Source organism: Bos mutus, chromosome 18 (genome assembly GCF_027580195.1).
Source record: "Bos mutus isolate GX-2022 chromosome 18, NWIPB_WYAK_1.1, whole genome shotgun sequence".
Taxonomy (NCBI): domain Eukaryota; kingdom Metazoa; phylum Chordata; class Mammalia; order Artiodactyla; family Bovidae; genus Bos; species Bos mutus.
Genome location: NC_091634.1, coordinates 54,227,399 through 54,249,761, shown reverse-complemented (window position 1 = coordinate 54,249,761; position 22,363 = coordinate 54,227,399). Strand labels below are relative to the sequence as shown.

Here is a 22,363-nt window from a genome sequence, read left to right as displayed (position 1 = left end):
GGGGCCCGCAGCCCTGAGGGTTGTGGATGTTTCTTTCCCACCTTGCCCTTGCCCCTTGGCCTGTAACCCTGACTTTGCATAAGTGCACTTCCTGTTCTTGCTCACCCGGGCCTTCGGGATGCGGAAGGGGCAGGCTCACAGGTGTGTAGTCCGGTTCTGTCTTCAATAGGAAGGCAAATAGGTTCCCTGTGATCAGCAGTCCTGGCTCCAGCACTATGGACAGCCTGGAGGGGGCTGTGCCTGCCCCACAGAAACTGCTTTTCTCTGTCTGGGTGGGGATCACAGATTTTCATTTCCAGCAGATTCCCAGCTGACGCTGATACTGCCGGTCCAGGGACCCTACTTAGAGGAGCAGGCTTCTAGAGCTGCACTGTCCACATGTCACTATTTAAATCTAAATTGATTACAATTAAATAAAATTTAAAAAATCCAATTCCTCCGTCACCACTTGCCTTGGACAGCTCCGATCTAGAACATTTGCAACACTGAGAACATTCTGTTGGGCAGCACTAAGGTTTGAATCTCAGCTCTTCACACTTACTGGTTGATGAGTTTGGGTAAATTGCTCAATTTCCCTGTGCTTCAGTCTCCTAATTTGTGAAAGAGATCCTAGTTCCTACCTCTTGGGATTGGTGTGAGGATTCAGTGGGTTAGTACGTGAAAAGTGCTTGGCCAGTGCCTGGCTTGCGATGGTGAGTGTGGAGGTGGTTTATTCGCTCAGTCGTGTCCCACTCTTGCGGTCCCACGGACTGTCGCCTGCCAGGCTCCTCTGTCCATGGGATTCTCCAGGCAAGAATTCTGGAGTGGGTTGCCATTTCCTTCTCCAGGGATCTTCCTGACAGGGATCCAGACTGGGTCTCCTGCGTGGCAGGCAGGTTCTTTACTGGTTGAGCCACCATTGTTAAAATAAGCCAGGGATGGTGGGCCTGTTGGTAATCAGCCTCAGGGTGGCAGGGAAGTTTTCTGGGGCCATCAACCCCCGGGGTACAGTGGTGGGATCTGGGATCAGGCCAGCCTGACAGTGGGAGGGGCCCTGATTGTTTATTGCCTCTAGGGCAAGGAATCGCTTTTTGCCATCTCTCCCCAAAGGAATCGCCCCAGTTCCTAGCCCGCTTCACAGGCTGAGCCTTCAGGAAACAGAACATGAGATGTGGGTTTGTGTGCAGGAAGCTTATGGAATGTGTAGGGGACCCGCACCCATGGAAGTGAAGGCCAGGGAATTGTTGGGCTTGTATGCCATCACAACCACAGCCTCAGTTGGCCCCCAGTGGAGCTCCAGGATGGCCCTGCAGAACTGCCCCAAATGGAGGCCAGAGGGCAGGACGTGACGGTGGCCGAAGCCCTCCCTTTCTTTGAAGACAAGTCCTGGATGGGGAGAGGGGTGAAGTTGGGAGCTGCTAGCTTCCTGCCCTCCAGTGGCTGGGAATCCGAGTGCCAGTCCTGGCTGGGGGTCAGGTGGGGCCTGACCACACGCCCAGGACAGGGAGGGAGGGAGAGGTCCCTGCACGGGAGCCCCGAGGAGCTCTTCAGGCCCCACCTTTCCCTGGAGGCTCACCTGTTCTGCTCTGAGGGGGCCCATTGGAGCAGGCGGGATCGGATGTCCCAGTGCTCAGATTCTCACGCTCCTGGAGGCTGTGTTTGCTTCCCTGGCCCCCCAACAGCTGCCCTGACTCCCGGCTCCCCAGTCTCTTGGTTCCCTGTTATGGGAGGATCTCTTGGCCCTGTTTCTGCCTGGAAGTTCTGGGTTCCATAGGGGACTCTGTCCTCTTCCCTGGTCCTGGATGAGCCCCCGGGGTCACCGTCTTGGCTAAACCCTCACCCTGCCTCATTTTGCAGCACCAGCAGCCCCTCCAGCTCCTCTCCCTTCACCCCACTCCAGCAGGCTCTTTGTGGACACCCCAGGGCAAGGTGGGAAAAGGGTCTCAGCTAGTCTGCTCACTTCTCTGCCCGGCTAGCCCTGCCTGGCCCACTGGGGACTTTGTGTGGCTCTCGCCATCTCTTGGGGGAAGCCCTGGGTGCCAGCCCCGGGAGCAGGGGGCATAGGGGGCACCGGGCACATGATAGTCTCTGGCGTCAGGGAGGCCGTTAGATGAGAGGCAAGGATGCTGGGGGTGGGGCCAGGAGGCCGCTTGGCCGTCTCCCGGGGTGGCTGCTGGCTGGGACGTGCCGCTTCCTTCTGGGCGAGTAGACGGGGTGGGGGTAGCGGGGCCGCTGTCTGCCCACAGCCTGGGCAGACTTCCTTCCTGGCCGTGCACAGCCCCTGTCTGGTCTGACGTCTCTGAGAACGCTGCACAGTTTTCTTTGGCCACAGCCAGAGGCTCCCCAGGACCACCCTTGCTTGCTGTGCTGGGCACTCGGCTCTGCAGCCACAAGAGTCTGGAACGCATGCCCTCGACCACCTCCTCCCCAGTCTCTGTTCCTGCCATTCCCTGGGAGACAGTTAAATGCAGCGCTTACAGGCAGACCCAGAGGCCAGCTCCTCTGCAGTCTTATCTCCCACATGCCAGCACCAAACCTCTCTGATCCCCAGTTTCTTCACCTGGAATGCAGAATAATAATGGTTGTTGTTGTTCAGTCTCTTAAGTCATGTCCAACTCTTTGCTACCCCACAGACGGCAGCACGCCAGGCTTCCCGGTCCTTCACTATCTTCCGGAGTTTGTTCAAACTCATGTCCATCGAGTCAGTGATGCCATCCAACCATCTCATCCTCTGTTGTCTCCTTCCTTGTCTTGCCTTCAATCTTTCCCAGCATGAAGGTCTTTTCCAGTGAGTCATCTCTTTGCATCAGGTGGCCAAAGTATTGGAGCTTCAACATCGGTCCTTCCAGTGAATATTCAGGGTTGATTTCCTTTAGGATGGACTTGTGATATTGATGATAACGATATCTGCCTTCTAAGGTCTTTAGAGCAGCTCCGATCTTGAGTGTCCCGGCCCCCACCCTCATTGCCTGTTCTAAATCCTGAGGGTTGAGTGTACTGAGGGGCAAGGTGACATCATTCCTTAGAGGTACCCAGGGCAGCCTGGCACATAGTAGGTGTTCAGATAAGGTTGCCTCTTTCCCTTCCTCATCTCTGGGCTTCAGTGACCTCCTCTTGGTTTGAACCCTGGTGACATTTCCTGTCTACCAAGGTCATCTGCAATGTTTCTGCCCACTCTGTGCGTCTCCTGCATGACCCACATCCATGGCCAATCCCCTGACGATGGGGACCATCCTTGCACACGGGGTGTCACCCCCACCTTGACCTCAGGCTCTCTGTCCCCAGTTGCTCAGATCTGGTGGCAGGTCTTCTCGTTGAGGTGGCAGATGGTGGGAGTAGCCAGACCTTCCACTGTTGAGACCCCTCAAGGCTGACGGAGCTGGGGTCCCTCTCTTTTGCAGCATCAGCCTCCGGGAGTTGAAGACCATCTTGCCTCTGGTCAACTTCAAAGTGAGCAGTGCCAAGTTCCTCAAAGATAAGTTCCTGGTAAGTTTCATGGCTCAGCCTGGCGATTTTGTGAACCTGGGGTTATGCTTGCCTCCCCATGAAGCCACCGCACGCCTTCAAGCACTGTTGCATGGTGTGCTCAGGAAAGCCCTCCGCCTCCAGACTCATCCGTCTTAGTCCGGACCGAGGGATCATGTGAAGATCTTAGGCCCGCGTTCTCCATCCCGACAGAGGATGTCATCCAGGAAGACCATGTTTACCGAGCTGCTTGGCTCGGAATTTTTCCATCAGTCTAACTTTCCTTTTCCCTCACCAACCCACAGCCTGTTTTTCTTTTAATAATATGAACACATGTGTTTCATTTGGAAAATATTATGAACGATTCCTTATGTAGGTTGCCAGGGAGGTGGCATTTTGTGTGCAGGCCCTGACAGTGGAGCTGTCGGAGTTGGCTCTTCTCTGCCCTTCCCCACCTCCAGCCCACCCTCCACCCACCCATCCTTCCTTCCATCCCTCCTTCCGCCATCATTTCATTTCTGTTCCTGTGTAGCTAGGGCTGTTGGTAGATCTGGCGCAGGTTGTTCCATGAGTGAGCAGATAGCGTAGGTCGGGTGGGGCTCTTCTGAAGGGTGTAGGATGGAGATGACCCCTGGGCATCCTTTCTGGCCTTCACAGAGGTCCAGACTCTTGTCAAGGACCCCAACAGGAGTCCATCCCAGCAGTCCCAGTTGGAGGCTCTCGGGGCCATGTCACAGGATTCCTCAGCTTAGGAAAGCTCATTCATTTTGTACCCATGAATTCCCAGAAGAGTTAACCCATTTTATGGCATATCTGGCCATCTTTTGGCCTACCCCCATCATTTCAACTAATCCAAGAAGGCAAAACCAGAGAAGGGTGGGGATTGAGAGAGGAGAGATGGGAGAAGCATTTACCACTGGCCACCCCGTAATTGGGATTTTGTCCCTTATCATGCCTTTACCAAGCAGGTTCTACGTGAATGTTACCTGGTATGGTTTCAGGGAAGTCCTAGTGGGGTAGTGGTGGTTCTCCCATTTTACAGAGGAAGAAACTGAAGTTCTGAGAGAGCTAAGTGAATTGGGACAAAGTGAAGCGAAAGCCGCTCAGTCGTGTCCAACTCTTTGTGACCCCATGGACTATATAGTCCATGGAATTCTCCAGGCCAGAATACTGGTGTGGGTAGCCTTTCCCTTCTCCGGGTAATCTTCCCAACCCAGGATCGAACCCATGTCTCCCACATTGCTGGTGGATTCTTTACTAGCTGAGCTACAATGGGAGCCCAAGAATACTAGAATAAGTAGCCTATTCCTTCTCTAGCAGATCTTCCCGACCCAGGAATTGAACCGGGGTGTCCTGCATTGCAGGTGGATTCTTTACCAACTGAGCTACTGGGGAAGCCATGAAGCAATTCAGGAGACAAGCCTTGACTGGAATTGAGCTCTATTAACTCTAAAGGCTCGGTACTTTTTCTTAAAGTACAGTGAAAGTCACTCGGTCATGTCTGACTCTTTGCGACCCCATGGACTGTAGTCTGCCAGGCCCCTCTGTCCGTGGAATTCTCCAGGCAAGAATGCTGGAGTGGGTTGCTGTTCCCTTATCCAGGGGATCTTTCCTACCTAGGGATCAAACCTGGGTCTCTTGCATTGCAGGCAGATTCTTTACCATTTGAGCCACCTGGGAAGCTGTGCTTTTAAAAATGACCTGTGTGTACATACCCTATAAGTATGTCTAGATTTGAAAGTGTGTCCTGCCCCAAAAGGAAGGGTTCTGCATTATGCCTGTTGGAATTCTGGCTGAGACCCTTGCCTTTTGGGGAGTTGAAGGATCTTACCTGGGGTCCCTGGTGGGTATGTTCTCCAAGCAGAGAGGTTGGGTTAAGAGGAATGCAAGTTTGCGTTTAGCCAATGTTGTAGCAGAGCTGGCTATTTCTGTGAACAGGGAGGAGGCATTCTTGTGGTGGACACCAAAAATTGTGTGGTCACTTTTTTTTTTTTTATATTTACAGGAAATAGGCGCACACAAAGATGAACTCAGCTTTGAACAGTTCCATCTCTTCTATAAAAAACTTATGTTTGAACAGCAAAAATCGGTAAGATGATTCTCCTTTTCCCCATTCATTTTTTGAAGGTTTTGATAGTCTTGTTTGACCTTATTTTTTTAAATTGAAGTATAGTTGATGTATAATGTTATATAAATTACAGGTATGCACTTTTTAAAGGTTATACTCCATTTATGGTTATTTAGGTTCCACGTGTGAATGATATCATACGGTGTTTGTCTTTCTCTGACTTATCTTACTTAGCGTGATACTCTCTAAGTTCATCCATGTTGGATATGGCAGTATTTCAAAGAAATAATGCAATATTTCATTCTTTTTATGGCTGAGTAGTATTCCATTGTGTGTGTGTGTGTGTTTGTGTGTGTATCACATCTTTATCCATCCATCAGTTGACGGACATTTAGGTTGCTTCTGTATCTTGCCAGTTATTAATAATGCTGCTGTGAACACTGGGCTCATGTATCTCTTTTAATTAGTGCTGTTGCTCCTTTTGGATATATATGCCCAGGAGTGGATATGCTGGGTCATGTGGTAACTCTGTGGTTAGTTTTTTTGAGAAACCTCCGTACTGTTTTCCACAGTGGCTGGGTCGGTTTATATTCCCACCAACAGCATCTGAGGGTTTCCTTTTCCCCACATCCTTGCCAGCACTTGTCATTCGTGTTCTCTTTGATGATGGCCATTCTGACAAGTCTGAGGTGATACCTCACTGTGCTTTTGATTGACATTCCCCTGATGATTAGCGATGTGGAGCATCTTTTCCTGTGCCTGTCGGCCATCTTTACGGGTAAGACGATTCCTAAGCAAACGATCAGCTGATGCTTCTGTTTCCCCTGGGTTTTGAAGTCTGTCCCGTTCCCAAGAGACCCATGAGAAGCGTTCAGTCTCCCTTCTAGTCCAGGAAATATACAATGGGAATGACAGTGACGCCCTGTTTTCATCTGTTAGATGCGCAAAGGTCTGGAGTAGGATAGAGTTGAGGGGACAGGGTGGGGAAATGACCATCTCCTACCTTCTTGGTGGGAATGTGAGTGCCTGTCAGTCTGATTGGAATTCAGTCTGAGACTATTAAAGTAAAAAGGTTCAGCTAACTCTACTGTGTCAACTTGTTCTAGAAGGAAATTTACCAAAATATTAATAGTTAACTACCTCTGGGTAGAGGGATTATGTGTGTGTGTGTTGTTCTTTTTACAGTGTTGTTCCCATAATGAGAATGTTTTTGATTACAATAATGTGCTATTTTAAAATAAGGATGTGCCTGCATTTTGACCTGACAGTGGCATCTGGGGGCTCTGTTTGAGAGAAATGAGAGCACTGAGGCCTAGGGATGTATCACCAGGCCGCTCATTGCAGCATTACTCATGCTGGCCAAATACCTGGGAGCCATCCGAATGCCCCTCAGGAGAGTAACAGCCGGGTCAGTTATGGTCCAGCCATACGATGGGACGCTGCAGCTGATTAAGAAGCCTGAGTTCATTGGGTTTCTGTCCTTCTGGAGGGCTGTTGCTGGTATTTTGTGAGGAAAACCAGCAGCAGAAATGAGGAGCCAGGTCTGACTTTTGGGTAACAAACAGTAATCCTCCTGTATACGTTTGCATGTGCTTTTATGAACAAGGAGAAGAGTACACACACCTCACACTTAATGTTGATTTTCTGCATGTCCTGGAGGGATTTGGGAAAATGTACCGGCAAGATAATTAAATTTTTCTTTGCATCCCTCAGTTTTCTTCAGCTTGTTCCAAGAAGCACGCTACTTTTGCAATGAAAAAAAAAAAGTCCCATTAAGCATAAGGCATAAAAAGGGAGGTGCTGGTGCAGTGCACGGAGCGCTGTGCCGGCGGGTGGCCGCTGCTGTTGGGACAGGGTTCTGCAGGCGGCCGAGGTGGGTCCGGAGCAGAGAATGGGTAGGACTCTGTGTGATCTCGGGCCAGCCACTGACCCCTCCGGCCTCAGTCTTCCTATCCGTGCAGTGGGGGTGATGAGTCTCACCCCACCGGGCTCTGGGGAAGATGGCCGCAGGGCCACACCTCTTGATAGGCGGCCACTGGCTGTGGGACTTCGACGTATCTGAGGCAGAGAAATGGAGCGTTTCTTGTCTGCCCAGATTGGGGGAAATACATGACTGTATAGAGTAAAAGACTGAGTCGCAGTGTGTTCACTTTTTTACCCATGTGGTAGTTAGTGCTTGGTTTGCCAAGTAGAGTAGAAAGAAATGGTGGACTTTGGGAGTTGAAGGAGTTAAATTCCAGCCCCCAGGTGGTTTGGGGGGAAGCCGTCTTGCTCTGTCACTCAACCTCCTCTATAAAATGAAAGTATTAAATTAGGTCATCAGTTATACAACTTTTTAAACTATCCAACCCCCTCTTCTTTTTCATATGAAACCTTAATTAAGACAGTTCTGCTGCCTAAAAGCTGATCAAAACACTTTTTAGATTTAAATCTGCAACTTTCATTTATAATCAGTTCTTGAGAGCAATGAAAATGTTGTGATAATAGTATATAAACGAAGTCCAGAATAATGACAATTGCTGTCTTAGGCGGTTGACCAGGACTGAGAAAAAGTTGATTCACTCAAGATAAGCAGGTGCAAAAAAACAGTACTTATCATTTGCCGTGACATTTCAAGCTGCTGTCTCATCAGATGGAAGGCAGGCAACGCTTAGGAATACGTTTTTGCGTAAAAGCTGTCGTACCTGCCAGTACAGGCCACCCACTGGTAGTCTCCACCGTGATCAAATTCCACGTAAGAGAACTTTTCACTGTGGTTCTTTTTAAAGCGAATGTTTGTATGTTTGAGAGGGAGAAGGGAGAGAGAGAAATTTAAGTCAAATTTCTGCATAGTCCATGAGTCCTAGATGGCCAGTATTTTTTGGGAAATGTCTGTACCTATCAGAGGTTACCCCTGGTGGCCAGAATACCACGTTCAGCTGGCATTCGGTTGGTACTTAGCCTAGTGGTTTAAATGTTTTTTCCATCCCAGTACTAACCAGGTCCGACTCTGCTTAGCTTCTGAGATCAGATGCAATCAGGCGTGTTCACCGTGGTATGGCCATAAACTAAATGTTTTTTTAAATGAATTGCCTGTATTTAAAACTTGGAAGATTTCTCATTAATATCGAGATTTTTTGCTTCTCTTGGGAAAAAAATATCACGTTCTGGCTGTATTTGGCAACCTGTGAGTGGAAGGAAGAATGCTTGCTGGTTTGTCCTAGCCCTGCCTCCCACCCCCATGCAGCAGCTCTCTTTACTAATTTAGGGGCCAGGGTCACCTCCCTGGTCCCTAAGACTTTTGGGGTCAACAGCCTCTTCTCTCTTTCATTGGCAGCTATAACTGTCCTGTCTGGCCACTGCATGTTTTAATTCAGTGACTTGGAATTTGATTAACAAAGCCCCAGGCTCTATAGATAGTTACTGGTCCACTTGAGAAGCCTCGCTGCTCTTGTATATGTAAATGCCTCTCCCCCAACTGTCAGCGGGCTTCCCTTGTGGCTCGGCTGGTAAAGAATCCTCCTGCAATGTGGGAGACCTGGGTTCCATCCCTGGGTTGGGATGATCCCCCGGGGAAGGGAAAGGCTGCCCACTCCAGTATTCTGGCCTGGAGAATCCCATGGACTGGATAGTAGAAGGGGTTGCAAAGAATTTCAGTTTCACTTTCCAGCTGTCAGCATATCATTTACTTCCCGAGTGCCTCGCTGGAAGCTCAGGGCAGAGAAAAGTGTTACCTTGGTGCTCTTAGGGGTTCAGCTGGTTTTCTTGGGGTCCTTGGGGTGACAGAGCGGTTCATGATGGTTGGTGATTCCCAGACTTAAGTCCAGGGAGTGGAGTCTTGCTTATCAGTAGCTATAGGTTTCCAACTTGAAGTTGCCAGTTCCTCCTCCTGTCTAACTACCTCCTTACATTGCTGCACTCAAGCCTCGAAGCTTCCAAAAGTTTGGCAGCAGCAGGAGGATAAGAACTTAAAATTTCATGTATGTCCTCCCTTGGGAGAGGGGTATATCTCAGACTAGGTTGTAATAACGGTGTTACGAATAAAAGATCACAACTAACATTTGCTAAGTGTAAACTCTATGTCGGGCACTGTGCTATATGTCTTACATGGATTTAATTCTCCTCAAGACCCTGAAGGATAGGAACTCTTATAATCCTCATTTTATGGACCGAAGATGCTGACACTCAGCGAGGTCACTTGCTGGAGGTCAGGTGGCTACTGCAGAGCTAGAGCTTCAGTTCTCCTTTGCTCAGCTTCACTGCCCACCCACTGATACTTCTTTTTATTTTTTATTATTTTAAAAATACTTACTGTTGCTTCCATGTCCTGGCTATTATAAACAGTGCTGCGATGAACATTGGGGTACACGTGTCTCTTTCCCTTCTGGTTTCCTCAGTGTGTATGCCCAGCAGTGGGATTGCTGGATCACAAGGCAGTTCTATTTCCAGTTTTTTAAGGAATCTCCACACTGTTCTCCATAGTGACTGTACTAGTTTGCATTCCCACCAACAGTGTAAGAGGGTTCCCTTTTCTCCACACCCTCTCCGGCATTTATTGCTTGTAGACTTTTGGATCGCAGCCATTCTGACTGGTGTGAAATGGTACCTCATAGTGGTTTTGATTTGCATTTCTCTGATAATGAGTGATGTTGAGCATCTTTTCATGCGTTTGTTAGCCATCTGTATGTCTTCTTTGGAGAAATGTCTATTTAGTTCTTTGGCCCATTTTTTGATTGGGTCATTTATTTTTCTGGAGTTGAGCTGTAGGAGTTGCTTGTATATTTTTGAGATTAGTTGTTTGTCAGTTGCTTCATTTGCTATTATTTTCTCCCATTCTGAAGGCTGCCTTTTCACCTTGCTAATAGTTTCCTTTGTTGTGCAGAAGCTTTTAAGTTTAATTAGGTCCTGTTTGTTTATTTTTGCTTTTATTTCCAATATTCTGGGAGGTGGGTCATAGAGGATCCTGCTGTGATGTATGTCGGAGAGTGTTTTGCCTATGTTCTCCTCTAGGAGTTTTATAGTTTCTGGTCTTACATTGAGATCTTTAATCCATTTTGAGTTTATTTTTGTGTATGGTGTTAGAAAGTGTTCTATTTTCATTGTTTTACAAGTGGTTGACCATCAGCAGATGAATGGATAAGAAAGCTGTGGTACATATACACAATGGAGTATTACTCAGCCATTAAAAAGAATACATTTGAATCAGTTCTAATGAGGTGGATGAAACTGGAACCTATTATACAGAGTGAAGTAAGCCAGAAAGAAAAACACCAATACAGTATACTAACACATATATATGGAATTTAGAAAGATGGTAACAATAACCCTGTGTACGAGACAGCAAAAGAGACACTGATGTATAGATCAGTCTTATGGACTCTGTGGGAGAGGGAGAGGGTGGGGAGATTTGGGAGAATAGCAGTGAAACATGTATAATATCATGTATGAAACGAGTCGCCAGTCCAGGTTCGATGCACGATACTGGATGCTTGGGGCTGGTGCACTGGGACGACCCAGAGGGAGGGTATGGGGAGGGAGGAGGGAGGAGGGTTCAGGATGGGGAGCACGGGTATACCTGTGGCGGATTCATTTTGATGTTTGGCAAAACTAATACAATATTGTAAAGTTTAAAAATAAAATAAAATTTAAAAAAGAGAGAAAAAAAAACCTTACTGTTTATGTAGCTCTGCTGGGTCTTAGTTGCGACGTGCAGGATCTAGCTCCTGACCAGGGATGGAACGTGGGCCCTGCAGTGAGTCTTGGCCACTGGACCGTCAGTGGTCCCCGTTGGGGGGTGTGTGTGTTAGTTGTTCAGTCGTGTCCAACTCTTTGTGACCCCAGGCTCCTCTGTCCATGGAATTCTCCAGGCAAGAATACTGGAGTGGGTTGCCATTCCCTCCTCCAGGGGATCTTCCCGATTCAACCTAGAGATGGAATTTGGGTTATTGCAGCCAGATTCTTTGCCATTTGGGCCGCTGGGAAGCCCCTCCCATTGATACTTTTTAAGTTTTTAAACTTTTGTGTTAAGGGAAATTTCAAACATAGACAGGCAGAGATAATAGTGTAACAAACCCCTTTGCTTTCAGTCTGGTCCTTTCTCTGTACCCCAAGGGGCTGGTTCCTACAAAAATGTTCTGCCTCTGTGCACAGGCTTCTGGGGTTCAGAAAGTGGGGTGACATGAGACAGAAAGCAGGCAGAGGGACCGGGAAGCTGGGGTGTGTCTCCCGGTCTTTGCTGGCTCTGGAGTCACCTCTGAAGTAGAGGCCCCCGTCCTTCATCCTGGCTCTGCGTGTGGCTGGAATGGAGTGGAGCTTTTTCTCCACTTCACTGCGTGGCGAGGAAGGGGCTGGCTTTAAGTAAGGACCACGTGGAGTGGAAACACTCGGAGGGGAGTCACAGGTGGCCTTCCTCCAGATGTGGGGAATCCAGTCTCGGGGTTTGGGTTTGAGAGGATCTGGCCTTACGCCCCAGTTGACCCAGCGATGTAAGGGCCGAATGAGTCCAGATGGCAAACAGCATGCCCTCCCTAAAATCCTTCCTCCTTAAAGAAAAAAAAATAGCCATGCTCTAAATCAGGGATTCCCCAGCCTCCGGGGTCTGATGCCTGATGATCTGAGGTGGAGCTGGTACAGTAGTAATAGAAGTAGAGTGCACAATGAGTGTGATGTGCTTGAATCATCCCGGAACCGGCTCCCCTCCCCAGTCCTCGGAAGAATCGTCTTTCACAAAACCGCTCCCTGGTGCCAAAAAGGTTGGGGACCGCTGCGGTAAATGACATGTATGTGAAAGGAAGTCCTTCTAAGTCTTTCTAAAAGAGTGACTCCTAACCTTTTTTGGTGACCTACCTCTTTGAGATGCTGATTAAAGCTACGGACCATCTTTCCAGGAAAAGGAAAAAAAAAAAAAAAAAGTACACTCACAGACTTCTGCAGACCTCCTGAGGCTTCCCAGGGGCCAGTGGCTACCTTTTCTAGAACACTGATTTTCCACATGTCATCCTGGAGCACAGGCTGTTTGGCAAGACAACGAGGGCATCGAGGGCAGGAGTCATTTTAAATTGTTAGCATTTATAACCTGCCAGGAGCTGCATCTGTGTCCTGAATTACTCCAGTGCTGATCCAATCACAGTGTCGTTAGAGACTGTTCCAGTCATGCTGCCTAACTGGAAATGGACGCAGTGTGGGTGTGCATGCATGTATGTGGCATGTGGGTGTTTGTGCATCCATGCCCATGTGTGTGTAAGATGGCTGGCCGGGGAGCTGGTGCAGTGGCGGCTGGGGGTGGGGGTGTCCCCGCTCCTCCTTGGTGGAGGGGCTCGCTGCCCCTCATCAACAGCTGCAGTACAAGCAGGCCATGAAGCCTTGGACTAGAGCTCCCGATATTTTTCTTTCTTTTGAATTCAAGGATGAGCAATGAGCCCATTGAAATATTAAGGATTGGAAATGTAGCTGTGAGGATGCAGAAAGGGGTGTGTATTTTCTGCTGGGCATGCCAGTTGGGACACCTGTTTAGAGAGGACTCTGGTGAATCTGTGAACAGTGATGTGCACACCCTGTGTCCCGGTGCTTTCCCACCCAGGAATCCACCCCGCGGAAATGCTGGCACAAGTGGGCGAAGACAGATACGTGGGAACATTCTGTGTAACGCTGGATCGATGAGCAGAAAGTTGAAGGACAGACATGGAATGCAGTGTGGGTTTTCAAAGTAGTGAGGCAGGGTGATTTGAAGTTGCTAAATAATAGCTAAAGCGTGAAACAACAGCAAAAAAGTTGGAAGACATAGATGTAACATAAGATGATAAGATATAATTTGATAAGATATAACTAATGGAATATCCGTAAAATGAACTCAAGGTGGAGAACTGCCAAATTATTATGAGTGATTGCTTCTCAGGAATCAGGCTGTGAAAGAGGTGAGGAAGACTTCCACCTTTTGTGTCAAGATGTAAATATTTGAATATTTACAAGGCACGTAAATGACCATGGTAATTTTTTAACAAAAACTCTGTTTATTTTCGTTGTCTTGACGTGTCTAATTTTCTTGTTTTGTGTGTGTGTTCTATTTTCTGTTTCAGATCCTTGACGAATTCAAAAAGGATTCCTCCGTGTTCCTCTTGGGGTGAGGCACCTTTGCTGGGTTGTAGTTCTGGGCGGCTGTGCCAGGCATGGCGCCCTTGTGGGTCCTCCCAGCCCGGCCACCTGACCTCCAGGAGGTCACCTCTCTGGCAGGCACTGGTCTCCACAGAGACGGGGTCCCCTTGTTTGGGGAACTGACTATCCTGACACTCAGTTCAGTTCAGTTGCTCAGTTGAATCTGACTCTTTGCGACCCTGTGGACTGCAGCACGCCAGGCTTCCCTGTCCATCACCAGCTCCCAGAGCTTGTTCAAACTCATGTCCATTGAGTCATGGACTCCAATCAATCCAATGCCACGAGTAAATGTGCACAGCAGCAGGGCTTGTGGAGTGTTGGGAGGATGGCCCAGAAGGTCCTGTAGAGAAGCCTGCTTGCTTCAGAACGTCCTGGTTAAGCAGGTTGAACCAAATTAAAATGAGTCGAAGCACATAAAGTGTTTTATGTGGTGCGTGGCAAGGCTCATAAATAGTGGTGATGGTATGATGGCTGAAACATAAGTGCTGCAGGACTTGTGAGGCCCTTTACTGAACTTCCTGATTCACCAGGTGGGAGGTCTGTAGTGAGCTGTGTCTCCCAAGCCTGTCTCCCTGGGAGAAAGGTTTCCTGTGGCGTTAACAGCACCTAGAATGTGATTTGTGGCCTGCTGGCCTGGGCCTGCTTTTCGGAACCAGCCCTCATTGATGAAGATGCCCTGGCAATTGTTCCTCTGTTGAGTTCTAAACCAGAAACCCTGAAAACTCCAAAGTATTCATCCATCTAAATGGATCTGATTTGTTTGCAGTGTTTTACTGAAAAGATTAGTGTTGGATCATGAGGCTGTTAAGAAAGAAGGTTGGAAATACACTCAGAGACAGCAGACTTTTGGACCCTGAGTGTTTAGTAAAGGGAGAAAACTTAAAGCATGTTTTATCTCCTGTATTTAAAAAAACACCCTCCCACCCACAGTGCAGATGCTCAGGGAAAAGTATGCGTTTCCCCGGAGAGCCCTGTTTTACGGGACGTACCTCTTGTAGCCCTCACGGTTGCTTGGACCAGCGAGGTTCTTGGTCCAGTTGAGCACCCTTTCCAGGAGGCCAGCAGGCTGCTGGCCAAGGAGGAATCTCCCTTTTCTCAGGCTGAAGGATTCCCTGTCTCAGGCAGAAGATTCTCCCAGCAGAGGCCCTCCACTCACTCCCTGGCCCCGGTCTTGCATATTCCAGCAGGTTCTCCCTGCCCGCCCAGAGTCGGGGCTTCATCCAGGCCCCTCTCCTGCCTCAGAGCAGGCTCTGGGGTCACTTCTCCAGCGTTGCCACCCGCTAAATGCACTCCACGGCCAGCCCCACCCTGGCCTCTGCTGTCCTGCCCGCCCTCCCTGCCCCTGTGGGACCAGCTAGGGGCAGCTGGGTGTGGATTCCAGCGCCTGATTCTCCTGGGTTCTGGTGTCAGGGCCCCTCTTTGCATCCTCCTGGGTCAGGGGTGTCATCTGGGTGACTTTGTCTTCCCGTCGGCCAGCCCACACCTGACCCCGTGGGGTGGCGGTGGGGGGCTCGGCTGGGTGCCCGGGCGCCCGGGTGTCTGCTGGCGGGGACCACCTCCTGACTGCTGACTGCCCCCTCTAAACACCATCTCTTTCCCCGAGGGCAGCAACACCGACCGGCCAGACGCCTCTGCTGTCCACCTGCACGACTTCCAGCGGTTTCTCTTGCATGAACAGCAGGTGAGGGGATAGCAGGGCGGGGGCGCTGGGTGGGCGGGGGGTGCTGTGCCCGCAGTTTGTCACCTTGTCGGCACCTGCCATCAGGAAACAGGAATCGTCTCCCTGCCCAGCGGCGCCTGGGGGCTGAGGCTCTGGAATGAGGCTGGCCTCGCAGCAGCCCCTTCCCCGGGCGCAGATGGAGGAGGGGTTGATGGGGACACTGCGGGGCGGGCGGGGCCCTCACCTGCTGGCTTCTGCTCCCCAACTCTGGCTTGTCTCGAGGGGCCCTTCCACAGGAAGCCATCCCTGGCTCCGGGAGGATGGGACTCAGGTGGACGAGCCTGCGGGTCCTCTGAGGGATGAGGCAGCACGCTGTCCTCAAACAGGTGACCCGTGGACGTCTGTTAGGGTGTTTGCATGTGGGCCCCGAGCTGGGGGCTGAGTAGGACTTCATGTCGGGCAGTGGTTTCTTATGGGGCCATCTGGGCAGGCGCTGCACACTCAAGTCAGGGCTCCTGGCATCTAGTGTGGGGAGCCCAGGGCTGTTGTGAGGCGACCACACCCCATGTCCGCCCCATTCCCGAAGCAAGGAGTTCCCCAGCCCTGTGTGTCAGGAGTGCCTCAGCGGAGACACCGAGCTAGAGTGAGAGAAGCCTGCTGTCCTGTCACGGGCTGTGTGACCTTGGGCAGGTGGTTCGACCTGTCCGTGCCCCGCTTTCCTCCTCTTGGAATGGGATGAGAGCCCTGCCTCTCAGAATTATGGGGTTCAGAGAAGATGGTGTTGATCTTTGTATGTGTGGGTGTGTGTGTACATACATAGTCACGTTGTCTATTCAAAAATGTTATTTCTAATCACTGGAGTTTCACGTACTTTTATTCTCTTCAGTTGTTTTTAAAGATTTTAAAAGCCTTTATTGAATTTTTACAATACTGCAGCTGGTTTGAATTTTGTATTTTTGGGCCCTGAGGCACGTGGGATCTTAACTCCCTGACCAGGGATTGGACCCTCACCCTGTGTGTCAGAAGGTAAAGTCCTAACCACTGGACTGCCAGGGACGTCCCTTTTTTTTTTTTTTAATAGACTTCTTAAGGGCAGCCTTAGATTCATAAGGATATTCAGCTCATTTGCTTTAAAAAATACTTTGTATTGTAAAGCATCTCAAACATACGCAAAAGTAGACAGGCTGGAATCATAAACTCCCGTGGACCCATCACTCAGATTACAGGATTATGAACGTTTTGCCACTTTCATTTCATCCCTCTTCCATCCCCACACCCATGTGTCTCCCTTCCCTTCCCTCCTCCTTCATTTCTTTGCTGGCAAATTCTAATGGAAACCCCAGACTCTGTATCATTCCATTTGTAAATACTCCAGTATGTCTCTCTCGTGAAATGGAGTTTTTTTGTTTTTTTTCTTTTTAAACAAAACAGGACAATAATACTCCTGTTAACACCTTTCGCAACCAGCACTAACTTCTTAGTGTCCCCACCCATCCGGTGTTCAGATGTCATTGGTTTTAGGGAGAATGATGAACAGAGACACTTGGATGAGGCTGGCCGCAGGAAGGTCCAGGCAGAGCGGGTATCAGCAGTGGTTCATAATGAATGGTGATCAGGATGCTGGGGTGCATGGGAGTGACCAAGAGAAGTCTTACCCACCTGGGACTATGACCGAGGGCAGGTGAAATGAGGGGATAGATGAAGTCTCTTGGACCCAATTACATGTAAAGTGCTGAGCTGCCCAGAGATTGAAGCAGAGAGAGAGGCACCCATGCTGCCTGCTTTTCTCCGTGCTCTTCCTTGCACTGAATTACTCCCTGAATTTGTAGGCAGATGTTGGAGTTAAGTGGTTAAACTCCTGGATAACTCACCGTGCAGGGTAATGACATTCCTGGGACAGTCGCATGCTTTCCCCACACTGGCCCTGTCACTGGGCTGCCCTCAGAGGTCAGGGTCACGGGCCAGCAGCAAAGTGCAGGGAGTTAGGATCCCACATCTGGGAGCTAGGATGCAGGCAGCCTGCATGCACCCATGTGAGTGTGCGTGGCGGGAACGAGGGGTGAGGCCAGGGGTGGGGCCCGGGCCGTCAGTCCGGTGGACCCTGGATGTCTCAGCCCCCGGCGCTCTGTGGGACGCTGAACCGGTCACCCAGGGCCTGGAGGCTCATATGTGAAATAATCGCTGCAGCACTTGGTGTGTGAGTTAACACAAATTTTTTAGAAAACACTTTGGGCAAAATGCAGTTAATATGAAAACTTTGAAAACAGCCTTCTGTACTTTAATAATTGCTCTTCTAGGAACTTATCCTAAAGAAACGACAGCAGCATTTTTTTTTTTGGAGGTAAGGTGTATTTAATACAATCAGAAATATTTCAAGTATAATTTACATGAAACATAACTTGGAAAATATAAATGCTATGATGCATATATTTTAAAAAGCTTTATGTAAACCTCATGTCAGGAAATGCCCATTCGTTATTGAAGAAGGAGGGCAAAGAGATTATATACAAAAGTATTTTGAGGGACTATCTTATGCTTCATTAAAACAAAGGTTCAGGTTGTTTGAAGTAATTAGTTAACAGATAGGAAATCTACAGAAAAAGAAAGCAATCAGAATGATATCCACCAGATAAGATTTTGAATATTCCTTCGCTCTGAATTCTTTGCCAGTTAAAATCATTTTCTAGATCACTCCAGTTTCCACAGTGAGACTTGTTTACATTCGTTATCGAAACTAATGATGACATTTATTATTTTGGTTTCACTCTCCTTTTGGCGTTTTCACATTTCTTCTGACAGTCCATTATGCAAGTTGTTTGTTCTGATCTCCCAAGAATTCCTGCTAATACTACTTCCCACTTCTCTCCAGAATTAGTCGGAACCCTGAAGTCTCTCATCATTCTTAGAGAAAAAGAAAAATCTAGTAGTCTCTTTCTCAGGTAATGATACTTCTTCAGGGCTGTGCTTTTTGTCATCTGTCTCTTCAGTAACATCTTCCTCTTCTGAACCTGCTGTCTTGGAAACTAGGGTCTCCCTGCCAGGCCGTCTTCCCAGGCTTTACTGCTTCAACTCTATAGGTCTCTTCCTTTTCATCTTTGGCGTCAGACTCAAAAAAGGAAAGTGTGAACCCACCGGTTTGTTCACCCCAAATCATCAGAGCTGTAGGGTCCTGGACCACCTCAGCTTTCTCTCCATCAGGGTCCACATTCCAAGGTGTGTTGTCTTCCTTTACACTGGTATCTTTTACAGTCTGGAATATTTGTTTTAAATCCGTAGCAATGTTATAATCCTATCACTTATGGCAAATAGATGGGGAAACTATGGAAACAGTGACAGACTTTATTTTTGGGGTTCCAAAATCACTGCAGATGGTGACAGCAGCCATGAAATTAAAAGATGCTTGCTCCTTGGAAGAAAAGCTATGACCAACCTAGACAACATATTAAAAAGCAGAGACATTACTTTACCAACAAAGGTCCATCTAATCAAAGCTGTGGTTTTTCCATTAGTCATGTATGGATGTGAGAGTTGGACTATAAAGAAAGCTGAGCGCCAAAGAATTGATGCTTTTGAACTGTGGTGTTGGAGAAGACTCTTGAGAGTCCTTTGGATTGCAAAGAGATCCAATCAGTCCATCCTAAAGGAAGCCAGTCCTGAATATTCACTGGAAGGACTGATGCTGAAGCTGAAACTCCAATACTTCGGCCACCTGAGACGAAGAACTGACTCATTTGAAAAGACCCTGATGCTGGGAAAGATTGAAGGCAGGAGGAGAAGGGGACGACAGAGGATGAGATGGTTGGATTGTATCACCGACATGATGGACATGAGTTTAAGCAAGCTCCGGGAGTTGGTGATGGACAGGGAGGCCTGGGGTGCTGCAGTCCATGGGGTTGCAAAGAGTTGGACACGACTGAGCAACTGAACTGAAGGTTATAATACGTTTCTTTAGACACCTCAGGTAGTTTCTCAGCTTCCTCCCTTTTCTTCTTTTGTTTTGCTTTACTTTCTTTGGGTTTATCATCTTGCCTTCTTTCATAAGTGGCATGGTCATGCCTCACTGAATCATAATGTATGATGTCCTTAAATTTCTTTGCAGCTACTGATTCTTTGTAGAATTGCTTAAGCTGATCTGCAAAATGCTCTGCACAACATTCAGGGCTTTCAGCTTTTCTGCAGCAAGCTCTTCCTTCTCAGCAGTTTTCTTTTCATTTATTTCTTTCTGTTCCTCTTCATTATCACTTTCTAGAAATCGGGAGTCAGTGCCAAAGTGAGACTGCAAATTCATGAGCTTCTGTCCAGCTGTGCCCTCAAATTGAGGTTTAATTCTGAACCTGTTATTGTCATCTTCGGAACAAGATTCCTCATCATCACTGCTGTCAAAGAGCTTCCCAGAGGCTCTACCCGTGGACTCTTTTGCCAGTTCCTCTCCTGGGTGGCTTTGCTCCTGAGTGAATGTCTCCTCTTTCACTTTCACTACTGGAACCAAAGATGATGTGCGTCGGCTTGTCCTCTGGATGACCGTCCAAATTTGCCACAGCATTGTGAACCGACTTCTTTTGAAGTTCTTTGGCTTTCCGCCTTGCCTCTAAGGCTGCCAGACCTTTCTGATTATCTTCAGCATGCTTATCCTTAGCACTGACACCTGATGAACTCTTAACAGAAAGTGGGAAGTCAGTGTTGCTCCCCTGGGAGTCTCTCCTTGCGAAAACCTCTGGTGGTTTCTCAGGGGCCTTGGAGCTGCATAGATCAGACCTCCGATCAGAGCCCTCTCCTGACTTTCCAGTCCTGTGGCAACAGTCTTCATCAAGGCCTCTGCTGCGAGTCTTAGCACCAAGACTTCTTATCTTTTAGTGGCAACAGACTAGAAATAGGATTCCTGCTTCTCTTTTCTGAACTGTTAGGGGACACCTGCTTTGTGACCCTGACTCTCAAAAGAAGCCTGTCTCTTTTGAGGCTGAATTTGGTTTGAGTCATTTGCCTCCTTTGCATGTTGGAAAGGAGTCTGTTCACTTGATGGGCCATTAGCACACAGGGACCATTTTTCCATGGACATGTTCCTGGGTTCCTCAAGTTTCAAGGAAATTTGATCTTTATTAATATTGTTAGAGGCGACACTCTCTTGCAAGGATTTTTTTTTTTCATTGATTCCTTTCCATAGAGACAGCCCACTCCTTTGAAAGCCTGAAATTTTGGCTTTAAGGTATTTTCTTTTGGGTTCTGTTTTCCACGTGGGTTCTCTTTTCCTTCTAAAAGAGAAGCCACAGTCTCCTTGGGATGACTACCTTGCTGGCCTCTGCGGAGGTCACCTGAAGTCCTTTGGCTCTTGGAGGCCCCGTCACGCTTGGCAGTGGTTTCCTGGCCACTGCTCTCAGTCTTTTCTTTTGGAGCCTCCTGGTTACCACCAGCCGACTGTTCCAAATCAGCCAAAGTCAGATCCACACGGTGACAGTTTTCCATCAAGGTGCTATACTCCTTACGGCCTTCAGACTCAGTTGATTCTGATACGGAATCAGCGTCTTCACTGCTACTGGACTCAATCAGAGATTTACAACTAAGAGCCTTAACTCTGTGACTCAGGGCTATCTCGGCTTTGTTTTTTCTTTTTTGTACTTTAATACAGTCATCAGAAAGATCCTCCTTTTTTTCTGTTTTTCAAATGAGTGTTACTGTTCATAGACTTTTCTATCTGTGAAAAATCCACACTGTTTTTGATCTTACCAGAACTTTTTTCATTGCAGCGATTTCATCTGTATCTCCTGAATCAGAGTCACAACCATTTTCCATAATGTTATTTTCACTGTTGAGGCAAGAGACATTGTTTCTGAGGCCTAAACCTGTTGAAGTGTGAAATTTGTGAAAATCAGATTTAAAATCATCCCTTACAACTTCAAAGGGATCATTTTCAAATTCATTGGAGGACCATGTCATTTTCTCTGTTTTCCTGTCTTGCAATCATTAGTCTTAATTCATCTTCAGAATCAATATCATCATCAAATATGCTATTTCTGTTTTTGGTAGTTTCTAAACCAGAAGTCTGAAAAAATACATTTAAAAATTTCTGACGATCATCATCAGTTGTAGAGGGTGATTTAGGAGGAATGGGATTATGAGGTGTGTTTTGTACAAATTGTTGTATTAAATGCGGACTCTCTGTTACACTGCTTGGTTCTGATCTCATGGTTAGAGACGCAGCCGAACCCTCATTCTTCTGCACTTGTACTGTCTTCTTGGCAGGGCTGTGAAAGGCAGAGAGTTATCACTGTTTCGTACTCACAGGATCATTCTCTCCTTCCGGTTCCCAAGTGAGGTTGGGTACAGGGACAGCATTTGTGAAATCCTCCCCTATCTTCTTTAAGTTGTGGCAGTATTTTGAGGGATCATACTTTATGATTTTACATTTACACTCATTCTTTACATGAAGGACAGGGAAGCCTCTTCCAGTTTTTGTGCCTGGTACTTCTGTTCCTGGCACAGTTTTCACAGGGAAATCCACCGTCTTCATCTTTTCTAACAAGTTGGTGTGATGGCGGCATTTTAATAGATGTGAGGATTTCAGAGAACCCATCTGAATTTCCATCTGGGGGCTGGTCAGGTGGGCTGCAGTCCAGCCCTGGGAGGGACAGGGGACATGAACTGACCCGAACCTGATGTGTGTGGGTTGGTCTAGGACTCACTGTTGGGTCAGCTTATTTAATGACATGAAGCCTCAGCTTTCTTATTTATTTAACCGGAGAATAATGTTATACGTATCTCCCGGGCTTATGTGAGTTCAAAATGAGCCACAAGGTTGAGGCTCAAGGTTGAGGGCAGAGCCTGGCATGCCGCCCCTGCCCAGCGCAGACCACCTCACCGCAGTTGCTTCTCTCCTCACAGTCTCATCATTGCCATTATTGCAGTTGCCCAGCACAATACCCCATGCCACAGAGACACGTTTTTTTCCTTTTCTGGCCATGTGGCATGTGGGATCTTAGTACCCTGACTGGGGATCAAACCTGTGCCCCCTGCATTAGAATGGTAGAGTTTTAACCACTGGACCACCAGGGAAGCCCCACCAAGTA

The 22,363-nt window shown here is 48.1% G+C and overlaps 1 protein-coding gene and 1 pseudogene across 2 annotated transcripts in view; one reads left to right on the top strand and one right to left on the bottom strand.

The window, feature by feature from the left end:
- PLCG2 (phospholipase C gamma 2) overlaps positions 1–22,363 on the top strand; it is a 159,984-nt gene that overhangs the window by 75,005 nt on the left and 62,616 nt on the right. For both annotated transcript variants that reach the window (XM_070388654.1, XM_070388655.1), the window contains exons 6-9: positions 3,381–3,465; positions 5,450–5,533; positions 13,567–13,610; positions 15,251–15,323. In XM_070388654.1, coding sequence (XP_070244755.1) covers positions 3,381–3,465; positions 5,450–5,533; positions 13,567–13,610; positions 15,251–15,323 — 286 coding nt within the window. The remainder of the gene's footprint in view (positions 1–3,380; positions 3,466–5,449; positions 5,534–13,566; positions 13,611–15,250; positions 15,324–22,363) is intronic.
- LOC102285024 (nucleolar protein 8 pseudogene) lies at positions 18,053–21,882 on the bottom strand (annotated as a pseudogene).